The sequence below is a fragment of the Colletotrichum fructicola genome, assembly GCF_000319635.2.
Source record: "Colletotrichum fructicola Nara gc5 chromosome Unknown KSG_Nara_v1_contig03, whole genome shotgun sequence".
In the NCBI taxonomy this organism is placed as follows: Eukaryota; Fungi; Ascomycota; class Sordariomycetes; order Glomerellales; family Glomerellaceae; genus Colletotrichum; species Colletotrichum fructicola.
Window position 1 is genome coordinate 4481109 of NW_027094053.1, and position 19497 is coordinate 4500605.

Consider the following 19497-nt stretch of genomic DNA (forward strand, 5'->3'; position numbering starts at 1 on the left):
TCAAGCGGCTTTACCCAAAGATCAGATAGATCATCTCCTGGCCAGACTGCGCCTATTCCCTTTGTCTTTTGGGGGGTGGGGTTGGGATTTCTTTGGCTCATGATTCCATGACGAAATGGCATGATAGTTATGAAGTTTCCATTCTAAATTCTTGGGCTCTCTTTTCTCGGTGGTGAAGTGAGGTGTGGTGGTAGCGAACTCGGTAATACGGAATCTTGATGTGTGCGGCATTTGGCAAAAGACAACATACATGGTGGACATAATCACTAATCAGAGACAGTTTGGCATGATGGGTAATTTGTCGTCATTCATAGGTACCTTCCGTCTATACACAGAAAATTCCAATCAATTTAAACACCTCCCGTCCCATCCTGTATGCAACGCCAAAGTCCTATGCTTGATCGAGTGCCTGTACCATGGAATGTAAAAGTCATCCATAACACGCGCAAAAGGCCGCAAGCGCTGGCACGGCCGGACTCATCAGTCAACAATGCCCCTTTCGTTATGGTCGCTACGAACGCCGACTTCGCCGAGGGCCTCCGAGACAGACGCCTTTCTCACGCCCTGGATGTATTCGCCGAGGCAGTTGACGTTGTCTTGGTCTTCCTCCTTGATGGTTGGTAGACGTCGTTGAAGTTCATCGCGACTCCGAGGAAACGCATGTCGACGTCGGGCTGGTAGGCAAGGTCACCGAGGAGGATCTGCAGACGGGAGCGGAACGAAGAACCGAGATGGCGAAGACGTTCCTGAAGCACCGGGAACTCGGACGCGACGGCGTGGTTGTCATCATCACCGTCGGGGCCAGGCGTCGATGCCTTCTTTTGGTGTCGAGGAGCTCGGGTCGAGATGCGCATGACATCGGCCTCTTGACGCCGTGTAAAGTCGGAAACGCTCCAGCTGTAGAGACCATCGACGGAGTCACGGTAGCTGAGCATGGCGCGTAGGAGGTCGCCCAGCTGTGCTAGGTACGAGCCGCGGTCATCTTCCCCGGTAGCTGTTTCGACGTGACGAACGCTGCGCCGAGCGCCGAGAAGGCCTTTGTGTGTGATATCGTTTAGGTATCGTGTGTGTGCCTTGATGAGATCGTCGAGAGTGCACCCTTCGCGGTGAATGCGCTTCTGGAGCTCGTTCCAGGATGATTCGATAACCTCAAAAAGGATGTAGTATTGCAGCTGGCCAATGAAGTGAATCATTTCTGCGAGAACGCCCCGTGTCGACTTCCATGTCTGGACCACGACAGGGTCGGAGTTCTGGAGCACGCCGCGGGAGCCTGTCATGCACTTGCGCCACGTGGAAGCCAGAGCAAACTCGACACGCTTGATGCGCCAGAGAAAGTTGAAGACCTTGAGATACTGGCGGTTACCCCAGTCGGTGACAACGACGTCGACAGGCGCATCAACTTTGTATTCGAGAGTAAAGCAATCCCATCCAATGTCACCGTGTGACAGCTGAAGCATACGAGCGTCAAGACGACGCAAGACTTCAGGTGAGTCATATTGGGCGTTGGAGCCGCGGATAGCATGCTCGAGCTGGGCCGTGAGTGTATGACGGTATTGTGCGCCAGCAGGGCGGTCTAGATTAGCGGCCAGGGACTCCATGAGGAGGGCAATGAAATCTCCTTGTCCAAGGAGGATGTAGTTCTTGAGAGCCTGTAGGTGCTCGAAAAGATGGAACTTGTTCGCCATCAAGTCAATCAAACGCTTCATCGTAGTCTTATAGGCTTCGTCGATCCAAGCCTCGAGTGTCGCTGTGTCGCCATAGCGCAGCTCCTTCGACGCAGCCTTGGAGTAGTCTTCGACCCATTGTGAATCGCCGCAGCTGTGTCTGATGAAGTTGAGAGACTTGCCAATGAGGAAGACTTTCTGTGCGAAGTCTTGAGTGATGATACTAGGAATCATGCCCTTATCAATCTCGTACTTGTCCTCCCAGACACTGCTTCCGCCAGTCTTTGGTTCATCTGTTTGCTGCTGCTCCTTGACGAAGAACTCGCAATAGGGGTCGAGAAGCTCGCCGTCATAGATCCACCGGCGCAAGATGTCATAGAACGGGCGTGTGACATGAACCAAAAGACGTTCGGCAAATGCCGCAACCATGGGATCTCCATGTGATGACGAAAAGCCATGTATGAGCGAGATCAGCTGACCGCCTCGCCTGCTTTCTGACTCTTCAGCAATGAGACTCATGAGTCTCAGCCCCATTGTCGCCTCGCGCGTCCATACTACGCATCGTTTCAAGGTCACTCCCGCTTTGCCAATACCCCCTCTTGGCGCTGACTCGTCCAGTGAAGAAAGGGCTCTGCGAATTTGTCCCTCGAGGGTTGCTACGAGGCTCAGATATGCCCGCAGCTCACCGCCTACTGCGGCTCGAAGACTCTGTCGAAGCAGCCCTTGAGCAGGTGACTTTACAAAGGCTTCCAGGCGTCGGTACAGCAACGAAGGCTCGGAAACCGTGTGCAGAAGGGATATAATTGGCGATGGTAGTGTCGGGGGCAATACCACGGTATCTGGTTTTGAAAGTGGGAGCGTAGTGGATGATAGACCTTGGAGTGTGAATGGGAGGTCCCTCAACAGGACTGTTTCTGATGGTTCGATGTCGGTATAGTTGTCGGCCAGCAGTGTTGACTTTAATGCCACCTGTCTCTTGTTCGACTCGGCCTCTTCCGTTTCCGTTTCCTTCTCCTTTTCTTTTTCCTCGGGTTTTCTTTCGTCAACCGACTTCTTTCTGGCATTGTTCGGAGGAAACTTCTTCAGGCCCTCAGGAGCGAAGGCGTCGTTGAACTGTTCTTCTTCTCTTGAGATTGGCGTAGAGGTCATAGACTGACCCCTTTCATGGTTTCTGGACGGCTCGCGCGGCGCCTGGGAAGGAGGCTTCGGCGGGGGGAGGGGTAGTGGCTCATTTGGATCTGGAGAGTCGGCAAGCTGGTAGAGGAGGTATAAGATAGCCCACTTCTGGCCGAGCACCGGTAGAGAGAGGAGGCGCGTGTAGAGGTTAGAAAATCGTAAGGCTTGGCTTGGGTTGCTCTGTATGAGCTTTCGCTTGATCAGGTCGGAAGCGTGGTTAACATCGGAGGAAATGGCGGGGGACGCGGGGCTGGGCAGTGAATTTGGGTCAGCGACAGTCGATAAGTGAGATAGTAGGCTGGAGACTCCAAGCATGGTGAATAATCTTACCCGTCCAAGATTGATTTGACCAGGTCAAAGCAGTTGTCATGCCTTTCCTGGGCAGCAGCGTCGTCTTCGTGGGGATCGTTGGGTACCAGGTGTGCGATCAGGCTGTCGACAGCGCCAGCAATACGATGCTCGCGGTTGGCCGACATGATGGCATCGCCAGTGGCTGTCTCCCTCAACAACAAGCAAAAATCTCAGGTCTCTAAGCACAGAGGGAGTTGAAAGAAGTCTCGACGCAGTAAACCAAACGCGGGACGTTGATTGCCGTAAATCGCATAGGTTCTGGTGGGACGCGCCAGACGCGACTTCGCAGTGTTCCCTGTGCCAGTCGCAAGCAGCTCCCAGGGGGGGTTAAGAGCGAGTGGTCAGGGCGTCAATCCAGGCGCCGAGTACTTGCTTCACCAAACAAGGTGACGGAACTAAGTGGTACTGGCTACCTCTTCCCCAGGCTCGGTCCCCCCCCTGTGTTTGTCGTCAGACAGGTGGGCAAAATTTCCTACGACAAATGCGCAGCAGGTCAATCGCATCTTCCTCCACTAGCAGTAGACGAGTCGTCGGACCCCGATCAACCTCATCCCGACCTTCGCCATCACGCCTGCACCCGCAGCATGGTCCGTTCATCAAGATAACGCCAGATCCGTGATCGCATCCTCTCCGTCTTTCGATCCATGCTACTCATGACCACATATTCTCCATTGCGCCGAGTCCTGCCCGCCGCCGCCGCCGCTGCTGCACGCGACTGTCGCTCTTCTCCACTAATACGCCCAACACCGAGGACGTGATCTGCCCTTCTGGCATCCCGTCGCAATGCCCGACATCGACCCCGCGGCCTTGAGCAGCCGCCCATCCGTCAACCTTTCCACCCCGACATTATCCAACAAGTCAATCACCGTCCAGCCTCCGGGTTCTATCAAAGCAGCCAAAACCAGCCAGATTATTCCCGCCCGCATTGACCTTGAGCCGCTCTATACCGCTCTGAAGCAGGCCATTGGCCCGGAAGCATGGATCGTGTACAAGGAGTCGACAACGGAGTTCCTCATCGGTACGCAACCCCAGACTATCGGCGCATCCTTGTTCTTGTGCTGACAACCAAAAACAGGTCGGTTGAACCAGACTGAATATACGGAACGCATCGATCCCATCCTCGTCTCCCCCAATGGCGAAAAGGAGCACCTACATAACCAGCTGATTGCTGCGATATACGGTAATGTGACGAGGGAGATGCCAGATCAGGGTCTCGCCCCTTGGGTCAGCGCCAATGACAAACCCACTGCTCCCGTCGGTAGCAAGCCTGTATCAGGCGATGCTGCTGAACGTCGGCTCAAGGGCGATGTCATGCAACTTCCCAGCAAAGACAGGCGGCGCATCAAGGACCTGGCGTCCAACGATGTTGGTTACACATTGCCCCCCTACATGGCAAATTATGTCTCTGACTTTCTACTTCTTCGCAGTTCGACCCCCACGAGAACCTGGCCAGCGTCTTTTTGGATAACCACAGACGACAGACCAAGACTGCCGAGGTACCACCCAGCGCAGGAGGTATAGGTGGTATCAACAAAATGAGTAAGTGCAGCATGCACCTATTGGTCGCCCAGTGCTAACTAGACTGCCAGACTTTGACCTCGAGATCCGCAAGCGTTTCGCCCAGCCTCTAGCTGTCGAATCAGGCGAATTTCCAGACGCGCAATTAATCGAGGGCAGAATGTTACCATTCTGTTACGAGGCCGGGCTTACAAACGGACATGTCTCTGATGCAGCGTACTTCATGTCTGTTGCAACGGAAACATTCATCAAAGAATCCCTGGCCGCCGTATTTTCGAAAACAAGAAGCAACGGACCAGGAGAAGGAGGCAACGCTGGCTTCGGTGCTGGCACAAATTGGATTCAGACGCACAAATACCGCCGTCAGCTCGTCAAAGAGGAGGACGCGGCTTTGCGCGGCGATATGACCCGAGACAAGAGCGGTCTTCTGCCAATCGAGTCGAAGGCTGCAAGCGAACGAGGGCCGCTTGGTATGGCCGATGTTCGAATCGCCCTGGAAATGGCGGACAGCGGTCTGTCGCAATTTCCTATCATCAACACGGCAATCTCTTACGGCTATCGCGAGGGAGAGCTCGAAAACTGGCACGACTACACCTGGCTTCCAGGCTTCGAGGGACTGGGTGACAATACCAAGACCGAGGGCGTTGACACCGGCCTTTCAGCTAAGCAGCAGTTGCCGAATGGGCATGTTGATGCCATGGAAATCGACTCGGAACCCTGGTGGGAAGGCGGCGATCCTCAAGATATGAGTGCCCTGGATTCAGTCCTGGATTCGTGCTTGGCCGTCGGTTCATAGTGTGGAACGCGGCCAGCACCACCCCCATGGGCTTCTCAGAGAGATTCACTCTACTCTCAGCGTTTCATACGCACTGTCCATCCAATCCACCAACACTGGGGGCAGATATGGGGATGGGACAGAGTACAGCGCGGAAGCCGTTCCAAACACCAGTCGGTGCGTGCGGCAAGACGGTAGGCCAGCCGTTGCCTTCCGTGAGTTGGGGGATTTTTCTTTGTCTTACGTCAAAATGCATCAGCATTAGCATTGGGCAGGGCGCAGTAGGGTTGCGTCTTTTTTCATCTCTCCATTTTGTATCCTTGCCACCTTTTTTGCCCCTCATTTTACTACCGTTCAGGATATCGATGGGGAGTTGAGCATGCTTGAAATATTGAAACACAAACGGAGGAGGCGTTTGGGTCTTTAGCCAAGGAAGGGGCCTGTACAATAGGGACGATACCCGGTTTGCTTGCGCCACGAGAGCCTCAAGTATAGGAAGGTGGCGAACGGTATAGGTCTAGCTAGCGACTTTAGAAGACGACTTATGTCAAACGTAAATACTCTTGGATGCGAGTGCTCTCTCCCTCGACCTGCACAATGAAACGACGCGTAAGACGGAGGAGCCCTCGTTTCTTTGTCGAATCTACCAAGTATATGTCATACATATATAAAAGTCTACATTCTCTCGTTACAGTTTAGCTAATGGCTCGTCTCCTACTTCTTTCTTGGCCTGCTCCCTGAGAATCTTCCGCAAAATCTTTCCAGACTATAAAGACGTTAGCATATAGGATTTTGGGGAGTCACGTATGTGGAGGGGTCATACCGGGTTCTTAGGGATAACATCCGTGAACGCTACGCCGCCCCTTAGGCGCTTATGCTTAGCGACCCTCTCCTCCAACCACTTGGCAATTTCCTCGCCGGAGGTGTTGGTTCCAGGCGACCGAACAACGTACGCACGCGGAAACTCCTCACCGTTGATGGTGACGCCGATAACGGCTACATCAGCGATATCTGGACGCTCGAGGAGCAAAGCCTCAAGCTCTGCGGGAGCAACCTGGTTCCCCTTGACCTTGATAAGCTCTTTCTTGCGGTCGACGATGTAGAACAGGCCTCCCGTCTTGAACTCGTCGACGTATGCAATGTCACCGGTCCGCAGCCAGCGGTTGCCCTCTGAATCGGTGTCAATAGTCTCCTGGGTAGCCTTCGGGTTGCGCCAGTAGCCACGCATAACCGTGGGGCCCGTGACGAGGAGTTCACCGGGTACCTTGGGCTCGGTAATCTCCTTGCCGCTCTCATCCACGAGCTTCGCCATGTAGTTTGGCATGAGCTCGCCCACGGAGGAGCTGCGCACCAACCGCGAGGGGTCCCACGTCATGGCTGTGCAAGTCACCTCAGTCATGCCCCAACCCTGACGAACGATAAGATCGGGCTTCTTTAGTAGCTTCTCGGCCTGTCGTGCAACGTCCTCGGCGAGCGGGGCGGCACCGGAGCCGACAGACTCGAGACTGCTCAGGTCAAACTTTGCGGTGATAGGGTGCTTGGTCAGGGCCACCAAGATGGGTGGCACGCTGACGAGCTGGGTGACGCGGTAGCGCTGGATGTAAGTGAGCATCTTGACGAAGTCGAAGCCCGTCATGATGTAGACTGGAATGCCTTGCTTGGCAAAGTTGGCGACGAAATATGTCTGAGCATATGCGTGGTATAGAGGCAAGAAGCAAAGCCCGACGGAGCGAGCAATAGAGGCCTCGTGATCCTCTTCCAAAGCCGAGACCTTGACAACACCGCATCCGTTGGCAACGTAACTGTAGTGTGTGATCTCTACGCCCTTCGGCACACCGGTGGTGCCGGAGCTGTAGTTAAGACAGCAGGTCGTCGTGCGCGCATCCACGGGTTCAACCCATTCGAACTTCTCTGCCTGGGCCTTTGGAGCAATCAACTCCGTCCAGTGACGAGCACCACCCCACGCGGGCTTCTCGGGTTGCGATGAGCCCGGGATTGTAGTATCGAACACAAAGACGTTGCTCGCTGGCATCTGGACCTCCTTGGCGGCAGCGAGAGCTGTGTCTATGCTGCCCTCGGCAGCAACCATGAAGACGGCCCCGCTGTCTTTGAGCTGGTAGGCGAGTTCGCGAGGGACGAAAGTCGGGTTGGCGCCGGTGAAGATACCGCCGGCCATGAGGACGCCGATGAAGATGACGGGGAAGAAAAGGTTATTCCCCGAGAAGAGGAGCACGCGGTCGCCTGGCTTGAGGCCGGCCTTTTGCAGGCCGATGGCGATCTGCTTTGCGACGAGGCGGTAGTCGGTGAAGGTCAGGTAGTGCGTCTCTGGCCGGTCGGCGTCATAGAAAGCCTTTCGGTCGGAGAGGGGCGCGGAGGAAGAGCCGAAGATCCATTTCTGGAGAGAGCAGTTCGGAATCGGCTCCGACCACCGTGACTTGATCGGCATCGTTGCGGTTGTTGGGAGTTGTCGGTGGTGTTGGTGGGATTCGGCCGGGAAGCTTGGAATAGCGTCAACCCAACTTTTTCGACAGGCGAGCGAGCTCTATTTGAAGCGAGGAACTAGTAGGGAAACTTCGAAATTCAATGGGATCGTTGGAGCTTTCCCCGGACTTGGGACGGAACACGTCGTGCTCGGTTGGAGTTGTGAGTGTAGCAACGGCCACTTATGAAGGGGACCCTGCCGCAGTAAGGTTTGAGAGCTTCTATTGAGGCCCCAGTTTGAACAGAAGCCGAAGGACCCGTATCTGGACGATATAGTAATCTATCCGTTATGTTTACTGAACTCGAGTCAGTGATTCGATGCTCCAAGATACGGTGAATGAGTGAGCCAAAATCAACTTACGAACCAGGCCAGTTACCAGTGGAAAGTAGAGATACGGTCAGCCAACAACCACGATCTAGCCTACACCGATTTTATTGAGAGGCAAGAGGACAACAGGTAGGGACGACGAGGGTTAGCGAGCTTCATATAGCGACCAGCAGACCTTGGGCAGACGAGAGCTCCAGCCTCCAGACGAGATAACCCCAGATCCCCGCGCCATGGCGAGCCAATGGCCATGCAATTGCCGCGAGACCGTGGCTTTCGGAGGCCAGTTTCGACGCATCTAAACCTGGGGGCAATGCTTTCGTGACGCTAGATTCTCCGCATTGCACCCCTGTCGATGCGGGGGTTAGTTAGGGGGGGAGCTCTCTTCGCGAATGGACGATGTTGAGACGAGCCGAGGCACGGCTAACGGAAAAGCTATCTCTGTGAGGGGGGAGGAGGGTGAGGGAAAGGCCGCTTGTTACGTCCTGAAATGGTTTACAAGTCGTTTGTCTGCCAACCCTGCTTGGAACGGCGCCGCCACGCAACCCAAAGAATGGGTGCCAAGTGCGGAGCTGAGAACGGGTCCGGCTCCGGAGTTTTCGCTAATTTCCAATGCGAGATGGAGGAGCAATGATGCGGCACGCGGGGGAGAGCTTCTACCAGAGCCGCTTCTTCTTATTGTGTGTCTCGGATGTGGAAACGAGCTTCAGAGCCCACTGATTGACGTTGACAACGCGCGCAGATCCAAGCTTTGAGACCCTACTTAATGTTACCGCTTTCTTAATTTACTCCAACGCATCGCCGCCCAACATCGTGGATGACCAAACGCCTTCAATAGGCACCCCCGAATTGGGGTTACGAAGAACCGCGCGCGTTGTACAAAAGCTGCAGTCCGAGTGAGGGTTACATATAGCCAATCGGTAACTGCAAAGATGACCCTTGACGTTCGCTGACAGGTCTGGGCTGTGACACTTTTTCGTGCTGATAGGCAGTCCATGTCTCACCATTGAGCCTCCTCTCTCCGAGGTAAAACTCGGTTGTTTATTATTTATCAGTAGCTGCCATCATGCTTACGGCCATGCGTCTGCGAGCCGTTCAATCCGGTGTACGCCAGGCGCTGGCAGGTTCCCGATAATGCGGGTTTTGGGGTCATGGGTCCTCGTTAGTCCACGTCCAAGTCTACTCCACTACTCGTTCCCAGTTCGTGGTCTCTGTTCTCTTCTCTGTGAAGGAAAGGTTATTTGACCACTCGTGCAACACCAGTCAATTGATTCTCCTAAACAGGAATCAGCCTTGCCAACCAAGACTGAGAAGACTTCGCCTCAATGTTTTATTCTCGGCGAAAATATCTTCGTCTGGGTCGACATTGGTGAGTGAAGATAGCGGTTGACGATATCGACCTACAGACCTCAGATGGTAGGCGATGATACAAGGTGCAGCAGCCGGAGACAAGACGGAGCTGTTTGACGACCGGTGGAGAGAAAGCTTTACTCTGGGAGGACATGCATAACATTTTATGCAAACTCAATGACACCACGAAAATCTGCACAAGCGGGTTTCCGCACATTAGCCGGACAGACCAATCAGAGACATTGAATTATTCAAGCAACTCACGACTTTTGACCTCCCGGAATCCGAAGCGAACAGCAACCCATCACCACGCCCTCCGCCATCGCCAATTGAGCCAGCCACCATCCCTCGCAATGGCCTCCAGACTCGCCCCTCTCTTCTTCAGATCAGCCCTCCGCTCGACATGTCGAGCGGCGAGGCCCCAGATCCGCGCCCTCTCCGTCACAGCCGTCCGCCCCAGCGACACACTGCAAGTGGTAAGTCGCTCGCCCTCAGCTTGTCCCTCGACCTCCTCCTCCTACCCCTCCGACCGGCACGTCAATTGCGTGTGCGATATGCATCGAACTGCCGCGCTGGGCGGAGAACGATTGAGGGATATCTGCTTTGCGAAGGGCAGCATGCCACATGCCAAGACGCAGCAATGCTGACCATTCGCTCCCCCCTCAACAGCACCGCGACTCCCCCGAGAACAACGCCGATGTCCCTTTCAAGTTCAACAAGGAGAATGAGGCCATCATCGCCGAGATCCTCAAGCGCTACCCTCCCCAATACAAGAAGGCCGCCGTCATGCCCATTCTCGACCTCGGCCAGCGCCAACACGGCTTCACCAGCATCAGCGTCATGAACGAGGTTGCCCGCATGCTCGAGATGCCCCCCCAGCGTGTCTTCGAAGTCGCTTCTTTCTACACCATGTACAACCGCACCCCCGTCGGAAAGTACTTCATCCAGGCTTGCACAACAGTGAGTTCATCCCCGGCTTCCGATCATATCCGCCGAGATGCTCTCTGGGCCGAATAGATGTCGCAGACACGGAGAATTGTGCGAACGGAATGATGGACGTAATATGCTAACACTTTAAACAGACCCCCTGCCAGCTTGGCGGCGTCGGCTCCGACGTCATCGTCAAGGCCATCATCGACCACTTGGGCATCAAGCAGGGCGAGACCACAAAGGACGGCCTCTTCACCCTCCTCGAGGTCGAGTGCCTCGGCGCCTGCGTCAACGCCCCCATGATCCAGATCAACGACGACTACTACGAAGACCTTACCCCCGAGACCACCGTCCAGCTCCTCGACGCCCTCAAGGCCACCGCCTCTGCCACCGGCGGCGTCTCCGCCGCAAAGGTCCCCAAGCCCGGCCCTCTCAGCGGCCGCGACACTTGCGAGAACAGCAAGGGTCTGACGAACTTGACCGCTGAGCCGTGGGGACCCGAGACGACGAGACCCGATTTGTAAAGAAAGATAGAACATTGGGATGTTCGGGGATGAACGAGAGGCAGCGAGAGCGAAAAAGCACGCGCGGGCGGATGATGGAAGATACCGACGATAGGGCCGGGCGAATGGAATTTGAGCCAGTGGTTTTGGCTTGTATATAACTCACACATGTGCTGTATTCGTAACGCATGGGAAGACGGTTTTTAGAGACTCACGGCCCTCTTTTCCCCCCCGCTCGAAGCCGCGAATATCATGTGTGCATTGTTCTTTGTTTGACATCAAAAATAATCTTGGTCAAATTGCTATGGACTCGTTCGAAAACTGCTCTGTTCTGTTCTGCAAAGCTGGGGAATATGCAACTGAAGTATAGGTGGTCTGTCTTCCGACAATGTGTCTCATCCTCACTCGGGGATCCTCAGGATCCATCCGTCACGCAATCTCTTGTTCTCTGAGCTCAGTCCTCCCCAGATGACCACGCCGCTCTCCTCGACGTCGGCCATTGGCGCTGCCGCGAACCAGCCACGCGATGCCGGCTCACCATCGTCATTATCATCGTCGTAGGGCTCCATGGTAAGCTGCGTCCATCTGCCCTCGCCCGTCTGCCAGCCCATGCTGGACCACATGGCATCCCGGACGCTGGCGGCAGTCATGCCGAGAGGCGGGACCTGGAATGCCCACACATCGTCCCACATGGCGCCGGCGCCGGCATGGCCGTCCGAGCTTGGCTCCCGCTCGCCCATGATGAGCAACAGGTACTCACGGCCGGCGCCAACAGTTACAGCTTCGAGACCAGCCACGCTGCGGGGGCCGGGCCATGTCTGGCCGGGAATAAGGTTGATCTCCTGCTCGCCAGAGTTGGCACCCTGGACAATGCTTTGCCATCCGCCGCGACCGTGGACGGCGATCTCGCCCTTGGAAACGCCGTCATCAAAAGTATCCATCTCGAGGTGAATGAAGTCTAATTGACCACCAAGCTCATTCTTGCCGTCGAACCCGCCAAATCGGAACAGACGGCTCTTGCTCACGCAGATGGCAGCGCCTCCACGCGCCGGGCCGGGCGCTGAGGGGAGCTGGCTCCACACACGGCTTCGGACATCGAATGCCCAGAGGTCGTTGGTGCGCTCGCCGCCTGCCAAGCAACCACCGTGAACGAGGAAGGTGCCGTATCCCTCATCCTCCTCGTCGACGGCATTAGCGGCGAGATGGCCGACAATGGGGGCCTGAGGGATGCCAGTTTCGGAACTGTCCCCAAGAGCCCAGGTCTTCCAGGTCTGGGCACGGCGCGGGCGCTTAGGGGCGAAATCACGGGGGCGGTCGGTGGCAGCGGCAGCGTGGTAGCTTCGTGGTGAAGGCATGGGTAGGTTGGTCACGCCGGGAGCCGGGGGGACGGGGTCAAGGAAAGTCCAGGTGTTGGTACGAGTGTCGAAGACCCAGACACGGCCGGCCTCCTCGAGGGGAGCCAACTCTGGTCCTCCGCGACCGCCGAAAACGAAGATGCGGCTGCCAATGACGGCGCTGGCGTGACCAACTCGAGGGCAAGGGACGTCGCCCAGAGCGGGTTTTTCTAGACCCTTGCCCTTGTCCTTGGTGGTCTCCTCTTCGCTCTCCTCATCAGAGTCCTCCTCTTCAGAGCTCTCCTCTTCGGACGAACTCTCTTCGGCGGCAGGACCAGCTCCTGGAGAGGCCAACGACACCTCGTCAAGAAGCTGCTCCTTTTGGTCGGCCTTTTCCTCGATTGTCGGCGCGACGACCTTCTTCTTCTCGGCGGGGGCGGGAGCAGCAGCGGGGGCAGCATCGGCGGGCGGGGTGTACTGCTTCGGAGGTGCGGACTTGACCTTGTAGTAGTCGGCACCAGCGCTGTTGTAGGGCAGGCGAAGGACAAGGACATCGTTGTCTACGGGTTCACGGGGGCTGACCTCGCCGCCGAAGATGTAGGCTGTGCCGTTGACGACGTTGACGGTGTGAGACGAGCGAGGCAGAGGAGGAACGTCAATCTTCTCCCAGGTGCCCTTCATGGGCTTGGGTCCAGAGCCCTGAGAGAGAGATGGCCTCTTCACCTTGACATTGGGCATGTTGGGGAGATTCTGGGGGATGTTCTGGAGAATCTCCGTCGTCCGACGCTTGAGAGCACCAAAAGACTCCATGATTGTGGTGGTAATGAGAGCTCCGAGAAGGACGGGGTATCAATGGGGGAAGGTGGAGAGATGATGTTCGATTGCGTGGGCGAATTGCGTGAATATGAAGTCGGGATTATGTGCTGACTGTTGCTGCTGATGGACCGGCGCAGGCGGCGGGCCTTGGTGATATGACGTAGCGAAGCGCTTCTCACCTCAGCTTTTGGGAGGGTTGTTTGTGGGCAGTGAAAGCAAGCTCCGGATGCGGAAGCAAGCAGGAAACGGCCGGACCCTGGAGACTTTATGAAGGAGAGGTAAACAAAGTTTCTTTCTGTAAATTGCCCTGTTGCCCTTCTCCTCCCCCCTCGTTCCTCGTATCACTGTGCGGCTGGCTTCAGCAAGTGCGCCTTTGTGTACCTACCTACCTACCTTACCTGCTTTCGCAGCACTGATGGCTGAGCTTGCAGAGGGAGCGGGGGCGCAGGCTGCTAGAGCTTCCCTGTCATCCTATCAGCGCAAGGGCCTCTGTGGCACCCAGGCACCTATCGCCCTCGTCTGTCGTCGCATCACCGTGTTGCGGTCGGCAGTGCCGTTGGTGGGGTAATCCCTCTCCGCTGCTGCCCAGTTCGAACCCGTTTGAACCATCAGGACCCCTAAGAAACCGGTGCCTTGGGCAGTTTGTTCTCAGCGCCAACGGATCCATGGCTTCATCGTCCGGGGGGGCACCTTGGTCGAGAAGCAATACGACGAACGCCATGCTCAGGCTAAGGCTAGCATGGAATCATTCGGCTAGCTAAATAGCGAATATCTATCAGCATGTCGGACGAACACCAGACACACCATCCGAGGCGCCAGCTCGACAAAAATTCAGTGCTGATGTTGGGTTCGCAGAAAACGCAACGCACCAGCATCAGCCCTCAGCGCGACTCAGCAGACCGCTGTCGTCCGGCCATGATCCCACCAAGGCCCCTCAATCGCCTGTATATTGGAGACGGATGAATCCAATCACATCCTGGTCATACAGACAGCTTCGACGAAACACCGTTGACGACTTGCCGCTCGCAAGTGGGGAAATAGCACCGACACGAAAGCCATCCTTGCTGAATCCTGCCCGCTTCCATGGGATGGGAGCGAGCCACTATGGATGCCGACGCCGACGCTGGCGCCGATGCCTTCCAGCACCGCCCACCCGCCGCGCTTACTTAGCCCGCCACCTCTTTTTCGCCTTCCTCCTCGGCGGAGCCTGATCCCGCCGTCCACAATCCCTTCCGCGATGGTGCCAAGCCCGGGCTGGATATGGATTGCTCGGATCCGGAGGCGGCAATTGTTGTGGGTTCCCAATGTTCATCTCGGGGCCGGAGGGTCTCGTCAAGGGCCTTGTCGCCGCATCCGATGCGGACACACGATAGCCGTCGGAGGCCGCCGCGAAGAAACACTCCATATCAACTATGTCCTAGCATCGCCACCTAATCGAGAATCATGGGCAGTGAGGGTGGTTGTGGCATGAAAAGTGTTTCTACAGAATGAGAACTACGATATTCCCAAGGGCGCTGTCAACGGTATTTGGGCGTATGTTCAAAGCGGTCTCGACGAGAATCTCCCGACGGCAGGTTCATCACAAACCAGAGGAGGAAGCTATGCCGGTGGACGGTGCTTGCTTGGTGTCGTCTAAATCGCAGCTCCAACAAGCTGAACCGGCCCGGTGCAAGTTCCCAGCCCACAGCCCGTCAACCGCGACCGACGGCTGAAGCGGTTGGGGGATTTGTCTCGGATGAAGGTCGTGGGCTCATCGTCTCATCGTTGGCCGGGATGATCTGCAGACTTGCTTTTTCTTGGCCGGCTGAAGACCAGTGTGTCCGGTTTTCCTTCCAAAGATATTCAGCTTCTTGCCAGCTTCTACGTCATGGAATTCTTGCACAGCATCTGCCGTATCCTCCCAACCTCAGCTACTGCGCTTCTAGACCAAGCTTGCCCATCCACCCCGTCGGCACCCACGCATGTTTCCAGCATCATGTCCGAGACAGCACAGGGTTCTGCAACTGTTGGTATTTATGGCACTCCCATTGCTGCTGCCTCCAGCACTGCCTCCCCCACCAACTCCGTTAGTCCGAACAGAGATCACGACTGCTTCAGCTTATCGACATGGGTACTTTTCCCGATGGTTTACACGACCCGCGAAGCTCTATTGCGATATCCCGCTTCGCCAAAAAGTCGGCGGTGGCTTAGTGAGCAACAGGCGGAAGGCAGTACACCATCTCTCCCGAGAGTCCGTCCAAAAACAGCACCCTCTACCCAAGATGGAATGGACATGAACCAGAGAGAGCCAGTTGTGCCCACTCCCCGCTCTTTCATGTTCCAACGGCGAATGGCGTGTTGGTGCAACCAACACCGCAATATCAGGACGCTGCACTCGGGGGCAGGGAGATCGTCAGCTTCGGCCCCATTGAGCCATGTTTCCGCCCTCCATCTCCGCCTCGTGACCTTGTTGCCCGCCCCCCGTTCCCGTTCCAACAGACATCGAGATGCCTTCAAGCTCGTCTTCGGTCCCGAGATGGTGGTTTACTGTGCCAGGGGCCCTGCCTATCCTCGCCCAGGACGAGAGTGAACAAGATACGAACTGCAAGTGGAAGAAGATATATGCACGCTGCATATTTGTCATTCCGCATGCATATGTTGGTTATTGGCACTGCACTGCCAGCGAAGGCCGTCACGTCTCGAACAAGCATATGATAAGATGCTCTCTCGCAGGCCAAGATTCTGACTGCGCCCCTAGATACTACTTCGTAGAATCCTCCGGATACCGTACCCTTTGTCACATCGCGCCTCTCTCCCCCGTTCCTTCATTCCTTCCTACGAGCAACGGCTCGGCCAGCCAAAAGCCCACGCGAAGAGGGCCTTCTGCCGGGCATAGGAGTAATGTTGAATCTTCCCAACCCGAAAACCCCTAAACCGCAACCAGAGCTAGTTAGCCTTCAGAACGCGGCCTCCTGGGCTGGCTGCCATGCGACCCGCGTGGCTGTGTCTCCACCGCCGTCTTCCCTCCCCAATGGCGGGCAAAGAAGCCGTCCATCAATCACCTCTTATTATATCAACCCCCTCCCAAAGCGCCGCCGCCGCCGCCCAGCTGCAGGGCCGCACCGGTATCCAACGTGTACTAGTGCTGACATGCCTCTCTCTCTCTCTCTCTCTCGCTCTCCTTCTCCCGCGCGCGGGTGCGCCCCTGTCAGTTCTTTTTGCCCATGTTGTACGTCTCGGTTGGCCAGAGGAGCAGAAGATGAAGATGGGGGCCGCCGGGTTTGGGGGCCAGAACATCCGCACAGGGGGCGGCGGAATGGGGCGGAATTGGATGTGTACTGTACCCATGGGGTGTCAGAACCTTGAAATCGCGAAATGAAGATGCTGACGGGAGACGGTAAGAGGACTCGGCGCGCAGCTGCGCTACGAGAGACATGCGAGAGACCCGAGAGAAACACCGTTTTCTGCTGCCGAAGCGAGATGCAGCCCTGAGGCGCGGAACGACGACACCTGGCCGGCCACCTGTCAGCATCAGATACGCACACCACCCGGGCGGAACGACGCCCCAGGGCAGTGGACGGCGGCAGCGGCAGCAGGAGCACTGGTCTGGTCTGTTTGGTTTAGCGCCCAGAAGGGAGAGCGAATGGACGATTGAGCCGCATTACTCAGGGTTTGCGGGCTGCCCCCGGACTGCCGCTGGCCATCGCTGGAGGTTGCGACGGGTTTGGCGGTGCTTGTTCGTGTAAGTGGACTGGTCGTGTTGGTAAGTCCAGTTTCGCGCGAAGCCATCTCACAGCTGCTTGCCGCGAAGTGTGGGTAGGTGCGTCGTTTCCGCCAGCCTCAAACACAATGGAGGTCAACGTAAGGCGACCTTAAGCGCGGTAAAAACTTAAATATTTACTCATGGTTCAACTTGATGCAAGGCTGGGAGCGTCAAAAGGTCGTGGTGGTTGCATGGTACTCAGGGGCTCACGTAGGAGGGGGAGCCGCGTGCTCATTGAACGAGTCTGGAGACGGCAAAGATGCAAGTCTGCAATGTATCACGTAGCATGGAGGAGAAAACTGAGTGTCATTGAAGGGCACAGACCGAATTGGTATCAATATACTATAAATGTCTGAAAGTCATAACAATCATGAAGTCCGGTGCCCCTCCCCATCCCATCCCATGTGTGCCTGGTCTATCGCCTTATTAATGATTCATCTTTTTGTGCGTTTTCCCGTCACAGAACCAGACCCAAGTAGCATGTTTGAAGGACAAGAAAAAATCAAAAACACCGCCCATGTGAGTAATTGTACTCGTAGATAGCTAGATAGAAATGGTGATAGAAAAGAGGTATCAACAAAAAAAGTGGAAGACGCTTGCGAATCAAAACGCCTTGAAATGCCACGACAGACATCTCTAGTAGAAAGCAAGATTGGGTAGTAAAACTAGCAAAAAGGAACGTAGAAAGCTTCAGGCGAAGGGGGTTTACTACTCATCCTCGCCCTCCGCGTCTTCATCGGAGCAGCCAGCAACGACAATCTCCTTGAGGGGGGAGGAAGACGACGACAGGGCAACATAGCCAGTGCCACTGCCAGGCTTCCCGTTGCCTGAGGAGGGACCAACCTCGCCCTTGAGCGGGTTTATGAGCTCCCACCCCTCGGCGGTGTTTGTCCTGCGGACAACGTAGACTTGTGGGCTCGAAGCCCAGTTGGTAAGAGTGAAGTCGTCCTCGCCGCCAAAGCGGACGACAGGCTCCTTGCCGTCGGCAGCGCGCTCGAGGTGGCGGGCGACGTGCTCCATGCGCTCGTCCCAGGCCTGGGGGCCGTTAAATTCGTGGTTGCAGCCGACGGCAGGGCAGCGCATGTGTCGTGGTAGGTCGCAGCGAGTCTGCTCGGCTTCGGCCTGGAGACCCTTGAGGTGCTCGTCCCATTCGGGGCAGGGCTTCTTCTGCTTCTGGGACTTGCGGACGTTTGGCGGAACATGCATGCGTCGAACGTGCTGGGTGTAGAGATCCTTGCGGTTGAAGATGGCGCCGTTGGGCAGGGCAGGGGGCGTCGGCGAGTCGGGGCAGCACGAAGAGGAAGAAGAAGAACGGCGAGTGTTTGGTGGGTTGGTGGTCTTGTCGCAGCCGTCTTGGGTGCAGAGCCAGTAGTTGAGGGCGAGGTGTTGGGAGCTCACGTGGCGCTTCCACTCGTTCTTGCTTGCAAAGGTGGATGGGCAGCCAGCGTAGTTGAAGACGCAGACGAAGGGACGCGTGTGGTGCTGCTTCATGTGCTTCTGGTAGGTGCTCTCGTCCGAGAAAGGGGTCTTGCATTCAGTGCAGAGAATCTTGGACCCACGGGTGGAAGCAACCGCTGCGCTGACCCTGGATCCTTGGCTGTTGCTACTGGTCCTTGACCTCTTCCTCTCGGGCGAGCTGGAAAGAGCTTTGGCGCTGGGGTTGCGGTTGCGTTTCCTCGATGATGATTGCTTGGGCTTGAAGTCCAAGTCATTCTCATCGTCGTCGAAGGCGGGAATCTCGGCCTTGATTGTTGGCTCTGGGGATTCGTACTTGGTGGGCTCGGGGTCTGGATAGGAGGCAGGGAAGGGTTGTTCGACGTGCTGGATTTCCTTCTTAATAATGGGCTCAGGAGTGATCTGTCGCGAGGTGAAGGCGCTGTTCTGAGCAATGCTGAGTGAATCAGACTCAGTGTAGAAGCTGAATGTCCTGCTGGGCTTGAAGTCTGTTGGGACAACTTCCTCTTCGAACATGGCCTGGGTGCTGTTGACGTCGTGCGGGTTGACGTAGGCGTTTCCCTGGAATCCCATGCCGAGAAGTGCGTGAGCTTGGTATTGTTGCGTCTCCCATCCCACAGCAGCAAAGTGCTTGTGCTGGATGAAAGGAGAAGTTGCTGACTGGTCCGGAGGCGTTGCAGGGAGAACGTCGCTTTCCGTGGGAGGACTGTGGGAGTCGCTGCTGGACAGAGTCTGTTGGGAGCAAGGAGATCCGTGTCTCCTTTGCGACGCGGCAGGAAGAGGATTCATGGTCTGGGTTGGGCGGTTGAGGTTCTGCATTGCTTGCATCTGGGAAGCCATGAAGAAAGATGTCCTGGGTCCTTCCATGTACTGCTGGATCTGGTGCGTTTGGCTGGGCCATGTCGACTGGAACTGTGGTTGAGAGTATTCGAGACTAGGGTCGACTGGTGGGCCGGAGTTTGGCGCCATTGATCCGTCCATATAAGTGAGAGGCAGCTGGGTGAAGCTCTGCTGGTCATAGTATACCTGCTCTTGGTGAGCATGTCCGTGATGGACATTCTGGTAGAGGTAGTCCAT

The 19497-nt window shown here is 56.1% G+C and overlaps 6 protein-coding genes across 6 annotated transcripts; 2 read left to right on the plus strand and 4 right to left on the minus strand.

The window, feature by feature from the left end:
• Nucleotides 1–557: 557 nt before the first annotated feature.
• On the minus strand, nucleotides 558–3316 carry alp6 (Spindle pole body component alp6; the record flags this gene model as incomplete). The annotated part of the gene is made up of 2 exons (XM_032033652.1): nucleotides 558–3090; nucleotides 3171–3316. The coding sequence occupies 2 exons, from the start codon at nucleotides 3314–3316 to the stop codon at nucleotides 558–560; spliced, it is 2679 nt and encodes an 892-aa protein (XP_031887267.1).
• A 658-nt stretch (nucleotides 3317–3974) lies between these two features.
• Nucleotides 3975–5505, plus strand: HFI1 (Transcriptional coactivator HFI1/ADA1; the record flags this gene model as incomplete). Its single annotated transcript, XM_032033653.1, has 4 exons — nucleotides 3975–4209; nucleotides 4267–4556; nucleotides 4619–4730; nucleotides 4781–5505. The coding sequence occupies 4 exons, from the start codon at nucleotides 3975–3977 to the stop codon at nucleotides 5503–5505; spliced, it is 1362 nt and encodes a 453-aa protein (XP_031887266.1).
• A 667-nt stretch (nucleotides 5506–6172) lies between these two features.
• On the minus strand, nucleotides 6173–7930 carry 4CLL7-0 (4-coumarate--CoA ligase-like 7; the record flags this gene model as incomplete). Its single annotated transcript, XM_032033654.1, has 2 exons — nucleotides 6173–6250; nucleotides 6308–7930. 2 exons carry the CDS (start codon nucleotides 7928–7930, stop codon nucleotides 6173–6175), a joined length of 1701 nt encoding a protein of 566 aa, XP_031887265.1.
• A 2063-nt stretch (nucleotides 7931–9993) lies between these two features.
• Nucleotides 9994–11094, plus strand: CGGC5_v006076 (NADH-ubiquinone oxidoreductase 24 kDa subunit; the record flags this gene model as incomplete). The annotated part of the gene is made up of 3 exons (XM_032033655.1): nucleotides 9994–10116; nucleotides 10310–10600; nucleotides 10723–11094. 3 exons carry the CDS (start codon nucleotides 9994–9996, stop codon nucleotides 11092–11094), a joined length of 786 nt encoding a protein of 261 aa, XP_031887273.1.
• A 380-nt stretch (nucleotides 11095–11474) lies between these two features.
• NSP5-0 (Nitrile-specifier protein 5) lies at nucleotides 11475–13217 on the minus strand (the record flags this gene model as incomplete). The annotated part of the gene is made up of 1 exon (XM_032033656.1): nucleotides 11475–13217. One exon carries the CDS (start codon nucleotides 13215–13217, stop codon nucleotides 11475–11477), a length of 1743 nt encoding a protein of 580 aa, XP_031887272.1.
• A 4456-nt stretch (nucleotides 13218–17673) lies between these two features.
• Nucleotides 17674–19497, minus strand: CGGC5_v006078 (uncharacterized protein; the record flags this gene model as incomplete). Its single annotated transcript, XM_032033658.1, has 1 exon — nucleotides 17674–19497. The coding sequence occupies one exon, from the start codon at nucleotides 19495–19497 to the stop codon at nucleotides 17674–17676; it is 1824 nt and encodes a 607-aa protein (XP_031887419.1).